Source organism: Hipposideros armiger, unplaced genomic scaffold (genome assembly GCF_001890085.2).
Source record: "Hipposideros armiger isolate ML-2016 unplaced genomic scaffold, ASM189008v1 scaffold_220, whole genome shotgun sequence".
Lineage (NCBI taxonomy): Eukaryota > Metazoa > Chordata > Mammalia > Chiroptera > Hipposideridae > Hipposideros > Hipposideros armiger.
This window is the reverse complement of record NW_017731570.1, coordinates 1,496,618-1,511,234: the sequence shown is the minus strand read 5'-3', so window position 1 is coordinate 1,511,234 and position 14,617 is coordinate 1,496,618. Positions and strand designations below refer to the sequence as shown.

The 14,617-nt window shown below is 41.4% G+C and overlaps 1 protein-coding gene across 16 annotated transcripts in view; it reads left to right on the top strand.

Annotated features, from left to right (window-relative positions):
- ERC2 (ELKS/RAB6-interacting/CAST family member 2) overlaps nucleotides 1–14,617 on the top strand; it is a 974,141-nt gene that overhangs the window by 189,830 nt on the left and 769,694 nt on the right. For 9 of the 16 annotated variants that reach the window (XR_002125343.1, XM_019654358.1, XM_019654357.1 and 6 more), the window contains exons 3-4: nucleotides 7,015–7,038; nucleotides 7,675–8,091. Coding sequence is in view for 14 of the 16 variants with exons in the window: in XM_019654358.1 (XP_019509903.1) it covers nucleotides 7,015–7,038; nucleotides 7,675–8,091 (441 nt within the window). In the remaining 2 variants the exon portion in view is untranslated. The remainder of the gene's footprint in view (nucleotides 1–7,014; nucleotides 7,039–7,674; nucleotides 8,092–14,617) is intronic. The other 7 variants (XR_002125344.1, XM_019654364.1, XM_019654359.1 and 4 more) reach the window with 1 other exon arrangement.

Sequence of the window (14,617 nt, the reverse complement as noted above, 5' to 3'; positions counted from 1 at the left end):
TCCCAAGCGAGTTCTTAACCATCGCGCCACTCGGCCGGCCCGTACGCTGATTTCTTGATCAATTTTTATCTGTTGATTCCAAGTTATACTTGCAGTTCAATGCCATTTTTGTACAAACTGGGTAGTCTGCACTGTCTGGTAAAGAGCTACTCTGCAGACAACAGCAACAGTGGTTATTGCTATAATCACCATAATGGCTGCAATAAAAAGGCCAATAAATCTTTTAGTTCTATGTAAAATCTTATGAAGGAGTTGCAAAACAATATGGACAGTTGGAGAACCTTCCCACACCCTAGAAGCTTGGACGGGGAGCCATAATCCTCATCTCCTTCTTAATATCATAATCTGATCATGGGAGGTATAATAAATTGAGGAATTAAAGACAGGTATATAAATAACATTGAGGGCATTCGACTAATTTTGCAGCCTGATTAATTGTGAAGGTTCCTACTAAGAAAACAAGAGGGGTTTAAAGACAAACTTGTAAATAGAGCATTTTTGTTTTTTCAAACTGGAAAGTATATTTTTTGTTATTATTTTTAGTAAGATTTCCTTTCCAAGTCTTATTTGGTCCAATGCTTAAGGCTACTTTCCATAAGGTTTTCTGAAATGGACCTTGGATGGGCCTACCCATTCTTAACTGAGACGGGGCAAGAGCCCTATCTTTCTAAAAAATAGAAATATTAAATGGAAACTCAATGATTTTGGGAAAACCATAACTGGATATCTGTTCCCTCATTTGGTGAAGTTCAGAACATTTAATTGGGAACAGGCATGAAACGCAGTTCCAAAGGGGCCCCAATCAACTATAGTTTCATAAGAATTATTAACTACTACCTGATCCAGGCTTCCTTGACATTCTTCCCAATGAATGTGAGATTGAGCATTAATCCAATTATTACTTTGAGGACATGTAGGGATTGGGGGAGAGAAGCTATGAGAGCTTCTCCAGTGATCATAAACAGATCTTTATAAGTGTTATATTCCCTTCCACTGGGAAGTACCCAGGCTTGATCAGAGAGAGAAAGACACGGAGGAACAGGACCAATTCAAATGGGTGTCTAAATAGCCCAGGATGTGTGGCCATAAAGAGTAAAATTTCATCCTTCCTCCTCACAAAATTCCGGACCCCTTGGATCCTCAGGTCCAGGGAACCAAGAACTATCATTGATATAAGTCAGAGGAGGATCATCATTCCAAGTTATAGGAGTTAATAGTGGGGGATTGGGTATATAAGCCGCCCAATAAGTAAAATTATCGGCTGAAACACCAAGCGGAAGGCAATTTACAACAGCGAGGACTGCAAACATGGACACTAGCATGTTGGTTTCTGTTTTAGGAACTTTTTCTTTCATCAGCCGGTGTTCAGCTACTTGTGCTAGCTTTTTTAATTGCCCCCAGGTAGGAAGAGAAGCACTCTTTGTTCGCGGGGTTACCATCTGAGATGCCGAGGAGGTTGTTGGCTTTGGATGGGCTGGTTGAAACGAGAGATTAGACATCTCAATCGTTGGAGGTTCCTTGTGCTCCGATCTGGGCTAGTTGGGGAGCCAATCATATCTCACGATCTTTGGCCATATCGGCTTCCTTTTCCTTGGTGTGTCGCTCATGATATGGTTTGACACACCGGCCAGGTACCCACAAAGGATGTTCTTCTGAACCTGGAGAAATACAAGTGAAGCCTCGTCCCCATGTCAATAAAGTTCCTAAATGTCATTGATTAGTCTGAATGTCTTTTCACCAAATGGGCACATTTCCCATTCAACCTTGGGCTGTTATGATAATGTCTTTCAGTTGCAGTCCGCCCAAGGTGTGGTTCAGTGCTTGAACCAGATGAATTCAAAATATTTAAAGTTCACATAGCTTTTGCTAATTGTACCTGTGGGGTTTCTCTTATGTCTCCCTTCTTCTGTTTTTGCAACTGTTCCTTTAAGGTTGAGAGGGATCCACATGTTGTATTTGAGCTTCTTGTATTTTTTGCTCAACAAATTTTAATTTCTGATTAGCTTGAGGGGTTAATTTGTGAAAACTGTCCAGCCGTGGAGGTCCTCATAAAAGGCCAAACAAATTACTGAGAGCATAGGTAGGAATACCTAGAGTAGGACATAGCCAATGAATATCTCCTAATAGTTTTTGTAAGTCATTTAAAGTAGAAATCTGGTCTCTTTTGATTTGAACTTTTTGAGGTCTGATAGACTGTCTATCCACAACAGGACCCAAATACTGTACTGGTGTGGTTGTTTGAATTTTATTTGGAGCAATGTAAAGTCCTGCTAAATCAAGCTGTTTTTTAAGTAATTCAAAACATGCAGCCAGCTGCTCCATTGAGGATGCAGCACAGAGAATGTCATCCATATAATGAATGATTTAACACTCATTAAACTCAGTTCTTACTGGTATAAGAGCTCGAGCTACAAAAAGCTGATGAATGGTTGGACTATTAAGCATTCCCTGTGGAAGTACTTTCCACTGATATCTCCTCATAGGTTCTTTATTGTAAGTTGAGGGAATTGAAAATGCAAATCGAGGGCAATCTTGAGGATGTTAATGGATTGTATTAAAACAATCTTGTAAATAACTATTAAAGGTCAGTATTTTGGAATCATAGAAGGTTGTGGGAGTCCAGGCTGTAACACACCCATGGGTTCTATAACAGCATTTACAGCTCTGAGATCTGTGAGCATTTGCCATTTAAAAAATTTTTTTCTTAATGACAAATACTGGAGAGTTTCAGGGACTAGTAAAAGGTTCAATATGATCTTGTTCTAACTGAGTCTGTACTAATTCTGTTAAGGTCTCCAATTTTTCCTGAGAGAGAGGCCACTGTTCTATCCAGAGAGGCTTACTATTAGCCCATTTAAGAGGTACAGGAGTTCATAGCTCTGCAATAGTGGCCCCTATAAAAAAGGCTTTTGATGGCTTGACTTATAACCTAGTCCTTCTCTTTCCTGCTGAAGCGAGGGCTGAATAGGTGGAGTAATTTCCTGAATACATCTTCCTAACCCTTTTCCTGGCTGATACCCATTTGACTCATCATCTTTTGACTTTGCGGGCTATACTGTCTGGGGGGAATCCAAATTTCTGCCTCCCATTGTGTAAGTAAATCTCGACCCCATAGATTGACTGGAATGTCAGCAGCATAGGGTTGTAAAAATCCTTGTTGACCTTCCGGCCCAATGCAAGGAAGAATGCAAACACTTTGGAGTAAGCCTGAGGCTCTGCCGACTCCAACAATGTTAATGTCAAGTTCCTGTACCTCCCAGCCTTTTGGCCATTCTTGAGAACTGATTATGGAAACATCAGCTCCAGTGTCTAAAAGACCTTTACATTTTTTGCCTTGGATTTCAATTTGACAAACACGACGAATTTCTGAGATCTTTTCTGCCAGAAAAATACCTGCCTGTTCTGTACTTCCAAAACTTCCAGTTCTCCTTTTCTGTGTACCCTTTTTTCCTGGGAGGAAATACAGGAGCAGGAGTAATTGTGCTACCCGTTCTCCTTTTTTAGCTGACCAGGGAACCGTGGAAGACATTATAATTTGAATTTCTCCTTCAAACCTAGCCTGTCGTATGCCTCTCTCCACTGCAGATAGCAATATGCGAGAGCCTCCGGCAGGCAGAGGAGGTGCGTGGGCAGCAGAGAGAAAAGGATTATTGCTTTTGTGTGGTTTTCTGAGAGGTTTCCCTTTCTGCACCGTAAATGAAGGCGGCAGCAGAGGCAGAGACTGAAGTAAAGGAGTAGGGGGTGAATTGTAGTTTTCCAAACAGTCTCCCAAAGTTGGATGTAACGATTTTGGGACACCTGTGGGTACCTCTAAATAATCTTTCTCCCTTTCCTCTGGAGTTTCCTCTCAGTTTTTGTTTTTCTCAGAATTTTCTTTTTGATTTTTACAACCCTGATCATTATCTTCCCCTTCATCTTCCGTGTCAGTTTGCAAAGATTCTAAAACTGATCGGACTAACCTCCACGTATCCCAAATTGTGGCTGGTAACGAAACTCCCTGATGCTGTACCTCACTAAGGTTTCTGCCTACTGCGTCTCATAGCTCTAAGTCCAACCTCCCTAAGTTAGAAAACCAGGAACAATGAGTCTCTACGACCTTTAAAAGTTTCTCCAATTTCTTTTCTGAGACTTTAGTCCCTCCTTTCTTAATAAGCTGCTTCAGTAAGAAGATATAAGGTCTATATTGGCTATTAACATTTCCCATGTTAGTAAAAAGAGAGAAAGGAAAGAGTTTCACTCAAAGTTCACTCAGATGCCCATCTGGCCACATCCCTCCCAGGACTTTAAGGTCTGTCTTGGCTATGGTGCACCCATATGAACCCCGGGTCTGGTTGGCGTTGCCAAGTCACCGTTTTTGCCTTACAACGTAACCACGGAATCGCAGATTAGAGCCCAAAGAAGTTCCATAGCCGAAGCCATGGAACTATAATCAATCACCCACACATTCACACTCTTTCACACAAAAGTTTAGTTAATTTCCCTTTTACCTTGATTTAATTCTCTGGGATCTTCCCTACCTCCTTGTCCGGTAGTTGTCTTGACGCCTCCCAGGCCCTTTGCCGTGAAACCGTCTTTTTTAGACTCTGAGTCTTCCTTCCCTCTTTGTGCCTCCACTTTAGGGTGCCAGATGCCACGTCCCGCGCAGCAAGGGCGGTGGGGCGGGAGAGGGGCGGCGCAGGGTTAAAGAAACAAGAGTCAATTATAGAGTTAAAGCGGCACCCAGGGGCTACAGCCTCTCTGGGACTGAGCACCGAATTGGGCCAACGCGTAGCTTTTACTGAGAAACCTCAAAGAAGTGAAATTTGTTTTTTCCAAAGTCTGTGTGATAAGTGCCTTATGGCTAATTTCCATCAACCAGCCCCATTGTATTCCAACACCTGCTGTGCCTTCATACTCCCACACACTCGCAACCCTCAGGATGGTGCAGCTATACCGTTGTCATGAAAATAGGGAGGTAACCGACATCATTTCATTGGGTCTCAGCTTCCGAAACACTCCCTTGAGGGAGATTTACTGGTATCATTCCACCGGGTCTCAGCATTCTGAGACACTCCCTCATGACCTCATTAGGTCAGGGGTTGGTGTGTGTGGGGGCAGTCGAGGACGAAGCTGTAAGGCAACTCTTGTGGACTTTGTTTTGATGTGGTTTAGGGATGGGAGAAGAGCTGGTGGAGGATGGTCATATTATTTTATAATCCCATGTCATGTTCTTTGTGATGGCTTTATTGAGATAGAATTCATGTACCATACAATTTACCCATCTAAAGTAACATTCATTGGTTTTAGTACCTTCACACAGTTGTGCACCTATCACCACTATAATTCCAGAACATTTTCGTCACCCCAGGAAGAAACCCTGTATCCTTTAGTAATCACCTTCCATTCTCTGCATCCTACCCCCTTGACAATCATTAATTTATTTTCTGTGTATGAATTTGGTTATTCTGGACATTTCATATCAATGGAATCATATAACCTGTGGTCTACATGCCTAATGTTTTCAAGATGCATCCATGTTGCCATGTATATTAGTACTTTATTGCTTTGTATGGCTAAATAATATTCCATTGTATGGATAGACCACATTTTATTTACTCATTCATCAGTTGATTGACATACAGATTGTTTCCACTTTTTGGTTACTATGAATAATGCTGCTGTGAATATTTGTGTATGAATCAATTGATGAATGGATGGATACAATGTAGTATGTCTGTATGTTATAATAATATTGATCTATAAAATGAAATACTGATATTTGCTACAATATGGGTAAACCTTGAAAACAGGCTAAGTGAAAAAAGCTATTTATTGCCTGATTCTATTGATATGAAATGTCTAGAATAGGTAAATACATAGTGAAAGAAGGTAAATTAATTGTTGCCAGGGCCTGGGCATAGGGAGGGGGGTGGGGAGTGACTATTTAAGGGTACAGGGTTTCTTTTTGGGGTGATGAAAATGTTCTAAAGTTTATTGTGTTGATGGTTTCACAACTTTGTGAATATACTAAAAAATACTGAATTTCACACTTTACAGGGGTGAATTCTATTATTTAAAAATAATTTGTCATGACCATCATTAAATACATACCAGTTGCTTATTCCCAGTCAGTACTCTGCGAGCCACCATGGCATGAATAAGAAACAAAGTACTTGTTCCCTGTCCTCTAGGAATTTCAATGAAAATGGGAAGATGAAGTGGAGATCCATAAAGTTATATCAAGATGATGCATCACTCAATGCTCATTTCTGGGTACAGGCCACACTCAGAAAGATCTCAACACCTCTGGGAAGATGTAGGACTTCAGAAAGATTTCAAAATGTGGACTGCTCCAATATTTATGTAACTTAGACATGATACTATGCGTCCCTTACAATACTGTGAGTCACCTGTGGGCATTTTGATTCCCTTGCTTAGCATGGTGTCCGTTCCACAGGCAGAAGGAGTATGTGTTTGGTGATTGAATGAATAAGTGCTCTTTGGAAGCCTCCTGGTTTGTTCCTGGGACAAAAATGCCTTCAGGCTTGTGGCTCCTGGCTCTGATCAGCCCAGGGGTTGGCCCTGTGGGGAAGGTGTTGCCGAATTCACTGTTTTAATGTAAAGGTTTCTTCACTCATAACTGGTAACTATTTTGTTTCTCAGGTGCTTTCATTATGATTTTGGTTGAAATGGTGACCTGGAACAATATGTGGGTGCTTCTGGAGTGTTGTTCTTTCTTCCCTGGTAATACACCCAAGATTCTCTGGATCAGGGAAATTTAGGAGAAGATAAAAGGTGGAATCAACCTCACATTTATTTTTAAATCACATGTATCAAGCATCAATGCTTTGGATTCTGTGTTGCTTATGAGTCTTTGCTGTAATGAGAAATTGTTTTTCTTTTTCTTTTTTTTTTTTCTCTGTGAAGGTACTTTATGTTGATTAAGTTCTTTCTGTTAGATATCCTTTGCTTGCACTGGACTTTTCTTTGTGTTGATCTTTTGCTTCATTTTTTTTCATTTCCCATGCTATTCAGCTACTGGATGCCAGAAGGACCAAGGTTTGTCCCCTCTTTGCAGCCCGTTTGTTTTGCCCTGCACAGCCTCCTCCCCTTCTCCTGTGTTTCAGTGTGTGTGTCGCTGTCTGTGCTTGTTCCCTTTTGCTTGCAGATGCAGTAATCCTGTTTACTAAACCTGTTCACAGCTTTATTTGTAAAAACAAAGTCCTTGTTTGTGTTAACTTGTGATGGATGCTATTATTGTCATTTTTAAACGAACATGCATTTATCGTGGAAAATAGTGGATAGTAGAATAAAGAACACCTTAGGAAACAAGGAATACTGGGTCTGGAGCATTGTGGGCATAAAGAAGGTGTGTTTGTGAAAGTTTCCTTGTAACCCTTTCCACTTCCTAAATTAAAGCCCTGTAGATATGTAATTTCCCCCATGACTGACACTAATATGTCGTTCCTGTGTATGTGTACATTTATTTTCTCCTAAGACATTCAGAAAGCACCTTTCAATTAATCCCTCCCTCTTCATGTGCTGTCCCATGCTTCTGAAGTCACCCTGGAGGACTGGCCCTGTGGACCTCATGATTAACACCCCATTTTCATAGTGTGGTAGCAGCAGATAGCGCTGGGAGTTTTCATTGACGTTTCCCCTTCTTTCTCCTCTCCTGCTTCGTCCTTCTCATAGCACCTGCAGTTGACAATCCAGGCCCTTCAGGATGAGCTGCGCACCCAGAGAGACCTCAACCACCTTCTACAGCAGGAGAGCGGCAACCGGGGAGCTGAGCACTTCACCATTGAGCTGACGGAGGAGAACTTCCGGCGGCTGCAAGCGGAGCATGACAGGCAGGCGAAGGAGCTCTTCCTGCTGAGGAAGACCTTGGAGGAAATGGAGCTGAGAATCGAAACGCAGAAGCAGACCCTGAATGCTCGGGACGAATCGATTAAAAAGCTCCTGGAGATGTTGCAAAGTAAAGGGTTGCCGTCCAAAAGCCTCGAGGATGACAATGAACGGACGCGGCGGATGGCAGAGGCTGAGTCTCAAGTCAGCCACTTGGAAGTGATTTTAGACCAGAAAGAGAAGGAAAACATACATCTCAGAGAGGTAAGGACATTCACTCTATTGTCCCAAAGCCATATTTTACAAGTTAAAAAATGTTATCAAGTTATTTTCACAGGTTGAAAGATATCTACAGCCTTAATAAAACTCCCTTTGTCATCTGTTTTATAACCTTCCTGTCTGCTTATCAGCTTTGAACTGTAATTTTGCATTAGTTTTCTTTTCCTGCTCACCACACATATGTTCCATTATTATTCAACATGTATTCAGGATCCAAGCATGTGCAGCATATGTCAACTCGAAGGTGGTTTACAGTTGTTTTCCCACAGATGGTCATTGTTTTAGGGCCTTTTAAGTATAGTGCTGTTTAAGTTTTAGGTGTTTACCAAGTATCATCTCTCTAAAGGAGCAAAATGAATAGGCGATTAGTAAAACAATGAACCTGAATATTTTTATAGCTGAATTGGGGGTGGAATTGGCAGAAAGTAAAACATATGGATATTTCTGGAAAGAATGGTAAAATATGAAGGCCAGTTTTGAACGTTGAGGTTTAAGATAATCTTTGTCCATATTTAAATTCGTTTAGGACAGAGTGGTCCATGTTTTCTGAGTATGCATTTTGCACTTAGTGATTAAATCATTTGAAGCCCTTCAGAGGCAGCCTCTCTGGCCTGCCACCACCATTGAATGTTGGGATGCTCATATCTCTGAAAATATATGGTTGGATAGAGCTTAGAAAAAAAATGTGGGTGACAATGGAAGTTTGAATTTTTTACAACAGTCCCTAGCCACTATGGTGGACATGGATCTCAAAAGTACCACGTAAGCAAAATGCTGTGGTGGACACAGGTCTCACGGAAGGTAAGAAACAATACAGTGACACTAAGTGTATTTTCAAAACATGCTACAACAATAAATGAAAATTCCAAGAGATATTTGTTTCCAGACCTAACTAGATTTCCTTGCATTGTGTATCTGCTCAGATGGGCAGCCCTTCTTGTGAGTCACTTGTTGCATTGTTCGGAACAATGGCTTCCTGTTGGGACTGACTAATGCAGATGCTCCCAGGAGTTTTCTCTGATATTGACTGTTTTTGCTTAGAACATGTGAACAGGATTTTGTGTCTTCAGACATAATGTCCTCTGTGCTCATTCTCCCTTGTTTTGTTTTCATGAGATCATAGTGACATGCTTAGGAAACCACATGGCTTAGTTTCATGTTGAGATGCTTAAAGAGGTTTTTTGTTGGGCCTGGTCTTTCCCATCTGTATTTCAAGACAGTCTTCTTAGACATGGGCAGACTTCTAAGATGGCCCCAGTGATCCCTACCTTTTGGAATTCATGCCCTTGTGTAATCCCCTCCCCTTGAGTATAAGCTGAACCTAGTGATTTGCTTCTAAACAATAGAATATGGCAAAAATAATAGGATGCCAATGACACTTCAATGATGAGGTTACATAAGACTGTTACTTCCATCTTGCTAGTAGACTTGATTGACTTCTCCAGTTGCATGCCTTGATGAAGCAGTCTGCCCTGTGGGAGAAGCCCACATGGTAAGGAACTGAGGGCCGTTTCCAGCCAATACCCAGTGAGGAACTGAGACCCTCACTCACATAGCCACGAAGTGCTGAAACTGCCAACAACCACTTAGTGAGTTAGTGAGCTTGGAAGTGGACTCTTCCCCAGTCGAACCTTCAGATGAGATGATAAGCCCTGGGCTGACACCTTGATTGCAGCTTTGTGAGAGACTGTGAAGCGGAGGACCCAGGTAAGCTGTGCCTGGATTCCTGACCCACAGAAGCTGTGAGATAAGAAATGTGTGTTGTTTCAAGCTGCTGAATTTGGGGGTAATTTGGTACATAGGAATAGGTAGCTCCTAGAGTGAAGCAGAAACTGATCTCTTCTTGTCTTACTCCATACACTTTCCATTTAATTTACAGAAGAGAAGCAATAATTATATGTTATCACATGTATGTAGAGTGACTGCAGAGTTTGAAATTTTGGTTATGTTATCTCAAAACTCTGGTTGGTAGATTGCTATAGTTTAAAAAAGCTGATGCTTATTCCGAGTGCCAAGGGGCCATGTTGCATGTACAACAAGGTTGTGATGCCAGAGAAACCTCCATCCGCAGCACTGACCTTTACTCTATGTTGGGATGTTGTGGTCAGAGTTGAGTCACTCTTCTGCTGTTATTAGATTCTGCTCACTGGTGGCACTTAATAGTTGATGACTTGATTCTATTGTGTGGATACCTCCATTTAAAAGAATCTAAACACAATTTAACTTGTGTTTTATGAGATTAGCTGGTCCTCAGTGGTCTGGCATGGACATATATCATGTTTAGAACCTTAATCATCAGCCTAAGAGCCCAGCACATCCAACCAGTTTCCTTGAGTATCAGACCAAAGTCAACGGGTAGCCCTTTTCTTGGCTCATCAAGAAGGGAGAATGTGGAAGAAGTGTCTTTATATAAAAGTCTCATTTTAAACTTGAACTCAACAAACAAGATTTGGAGGCTTGAAAGGACCCTTCTCAAGAGAAGGATTGTACTGGCTTGTGAGAGCCATTTGTTAACATTTTCAGGAATTTTGTGAGCCTGCTTTTAAACCATTGATAGTTTGAAATTGGTCAAGGTGGGAGTATTTGCACCATGGCAGTCAGCAAAATGCTACTCTCAGGGCCTATCCAACCCAGTCCCCCCCACACACACCCTACCCCCCGCTCCACCCCATCCCTGAAAGCTCCTTTACCAACATATCTCTAAATAAATGCTGTGAAATGTTTACGCACAATACAGCAAGAAGAGGCAAGTTAAATGGTGTAAGAATTATGAGTATATTCACCGCTTAATCATCAAAGTTTTCATAACAGTGTCTTGATTGACACTTATGTGTCAGACATTATAAAGAATGCTTTACATTGATTCATATTTAATTTTCAAAGTTCTCTCATTTATTCATTCATTCACCCATTGAATGAATACTTATTGAGAATCTGTTTTGGTATAGAGCAGTGATAACTGATGAAGTTTGACTTCATGGGCTTGTAATCTATTGGGGTGAAACAATTTAATAGTTAAATAGAGAAGTCTCATGAAGTAAAAAAGAGGATAAAAAACTAGTGACTTGGGTGAGGCCATCTTCACATTGGATGGTCAGGAAAAGCCTCTGGGAGGGTGTGACATTGGGAACTGAGATCTAAATGACATAAAGGAAACTGCCATGTGAGGGTTCCCCCTCAGAAGACTGTCCCAGTCATATGGAAAGACCCACACCAAGGAGGTAGGTGCTATTATTTTGTCCATTTTCCTTAGGGGAACTGAGGGACAAATAACATTAAGAAGCTTGCCTGATGTTCCACAGCTTAGAAGTGGTGATGCTGATATTCAAATCAGGCAGACTCCAGAGTCTCAGCTGTTAGACTATTTCATTCTATCCCTTTTCTAGAATAATCCTTCCCAAAATGTGCTCTGCAGAACAGCCATTTTGTGGGATGTTGATCTGTGTTATGAGAGGAAAAGGGCTGCAGGGCCAAATGAATTGAGAAAATGCTGGATTCCAGAGAGTTTACCGCAGGACTCCTTAGACTCTTTAGTATGCAAATGTACCTCAGTCATTTCCAAGAGGGGAGTAGGGAAGTCAGAGCTTCTCAAATTTATTTGACTTGCTTTTCGCTTGTTGCGCTCATGTTATTTGTAAAACACTTTGGAAAAATACTGTGCTAGAAAATGAAAATTGTACTTTTAATTTGTGACATGTAAAATATGTAATACTATACAAATAGTTGTTTCCCATGGCCAAATAACTGGGTAATTTTCTCCATTAGTTATTCTAGAAGGCAAAGTTTGTTGTAAGCTGTTTCTGTATTCTCTGCTTAGTTTTAGAATGTTCTTCTGTCAGGGTAGTTTTAAAAATTTTTTTAGTGGAAAAGTGTGGCTGACTGCTTTTGGTCTGAAACCAGTAAGAATAACCCAGCTCAAGTAAGGAAGTTGCTTGGCCCCTGTTAAATTAAATGAATCTAAAACAGGATTTAAAATGTACTAGAAGGCTTTCAGTTCAGTGTGTTCCTGATTTCATTTTCATTTTGCACAGTTCGACCCTGCTGGAGCTAGATGGCATAATACTGTGGAATGGAGTGCTAGTGGTTTTATGATTCATTCTTAGGCAAAGGTGTTGGATCTCATAAATCCCATCTCCTGGAATACTGGCTTTGTTTAGCCTATTGTTTCAGGAGATTTTGAGTTGGCAGGATTGCACATGGGGAGGGTTGGGTTGCTTTAGTGTCTTGTCTTTTGGTGGTCTGGAAAAGGCTGAGGGTAAAACCACATCTTTGCCTGGCAGGAAACAACAACAGAAAGATTATGATCTCAACTTACTTGGAAGACCAAAATGATTGCCCAAGAACTACAACTGACATGCTAATGTGAGCCGAAGGGTTGGCTGAAATGCAACATTACTCACTGGTGTCTTCTGATGCTTTTGGATACAGGTTGATAGGATAAGACATTGTTTGATGTAGAAATAGTTTACCTTGTTCTCTATCTAGCTTTTTCTGCAAAGAACATACTGTTCCATGTAAAGGTTTAGTAATCAAGTATCCAATATACTACTGATCTCATTAAACAAAAAGTAAGTTTATATACCGGGATCCTCCTATATTCCCTCTCCTTAATATATATTCTTGGCTGGTCCTTAGAAGAGAGTTTAGGAGTCTTTGGATTCATTGCACTGTAAGATGTTTGAAGGGGAGGGATGTAAGTTCTGCTGCCATGCCTGTTGATTTCCTATGCTAATCCTTTTGAGTAGCTTGCCTTTCATTGGCAGCAAGGGCAGAAGAGCACTCAAATGATGGACAGCTACAACTACTATTAACCCAGGACAGGTCAAGTCCCCAGGAGAGTGGCCCTGAGCTTCCCTCCATGCTGTGTGTGCAGGGGTGGGGGAAGGGGAGCTAGGGATGAGGAGGGAAAGGCAACATGAATTCTTGGTCTCCTTATCTATTTATTCTAGTTGTCCCCAGGCCAGTGGGAGATCCGCCAAGGCAAAGTTAGTGACCTATAAGTTCTTGTGCTCATAAACCTTTTATGGAAAGCTTAAACCTCCCTATGTAATCTTTGCACAAACTTCTAAACTCCACCCTAGTCCCCCCTCTCAAACATATGGCTTCTTTCTCTTTAACACACACTTGTCTCCACTTTTGCTGGATGAGCCATGATTTCGCTGATGGAGGCATTTCTAATTCTGACTCTACAGATTCAATACATTCTATTTCTACCAACGAAGCTTATAAGTCATAGAAGATACTCCCAAACACTAGTGATCACATAAACATAACATTTTAACATTTTTTTTCTGAGTTGTTTTTTATAAATATATTACAGAGCCTAATAATTTCTCCCTATTTTAATAAACTAAGTTTCTTACATGATCAGTACATTCCATCAATATTACCAGGCCTCAAATATTGCCTGCAGGTGTTCGATAAATATTTGAAAGAGTGAAAAAAGTAGTTAAAAAATACCTTGAGAATTGCTCTGTGGTTTATTTTGCCAACATTGGAGAAGTTCATAATGCTTCTCCAAACGCCATCTTCTTTTATGTTTTCTCTGTCATTTGTGTTTGCAGCAGAGCAATAACTTTGAGGGTAACTTTAAGTGGAAGTTTTCTTTCATGTTTTTCAAAGTGTGTTGGACATCATTGGGCACGTGTTGAAAATCTATGTGCAGGAGGCTGGGGGAGCCTCCTTGGCAAGTTAGTGGTCTTGTTCAGGGACTCAGGTGGGGAATAAGAGAAACAGCTCACCCATGTTGAGGCTTATTCTGTGCTAGGTCACTGTGCTAAGTAAACATTGCCATCCTCATCCTCATACACATATAAGGAAACTGAAGCACAAAGAGTTACTTAATTGTTACCAGTCACTCACAGCAAGTGCTGGAACCAAGATCAGAATCTGGGAAGCCTGGCTGTAGAGAATACACTTAATACCTCTGCACGCCACCGCTCCTTGGAGAGGGGCACCCAGAGGACCTCCAATGGCACGTCAGTGCTGTGCAGCTTAGAGGTAGGATAGCTGATGATGGAGCTGGTCTTTAGAGGCAGGAAGAATTTCAACACACAAGGGTGATGGAGAAGTACAATTGGAAAAGAGATGGCTGAGCCAAGCCTTAGAGGTGGGAACTGTGGTGGGTTTGGAGTACAGTGGGTTTGGAGCAGCCGAAGCTTCACCTTTCAGGAGCAAAAGGAAATAAAGCTCAATGGGTGGTTTGAGGTCAGGTCACTGAGGGCTCTGAATGTGTGACACAGAGGATTTGCCTTTGCTATGTAGGCTCCGGACAGTCTCTGAAGGAATTTGCCTTGGAAAATGGCACGATCAGAAAAGCTTGTTAGTGCCGATTATAGTGGGCTGTATAGGAAGGGGCTAACAGCATGGAGATAAGTTAAATGGATAATGCGGTTGTTCAGGTGACCAAGAGTCAGAATCTGGGCCGGCCGAGTGGCGTGATGGTTAAGAGCTGGCTTGGGACGCCAGAGGGCCCCGATTTGGATCCCACATATGAGGGCCAGTGACACTG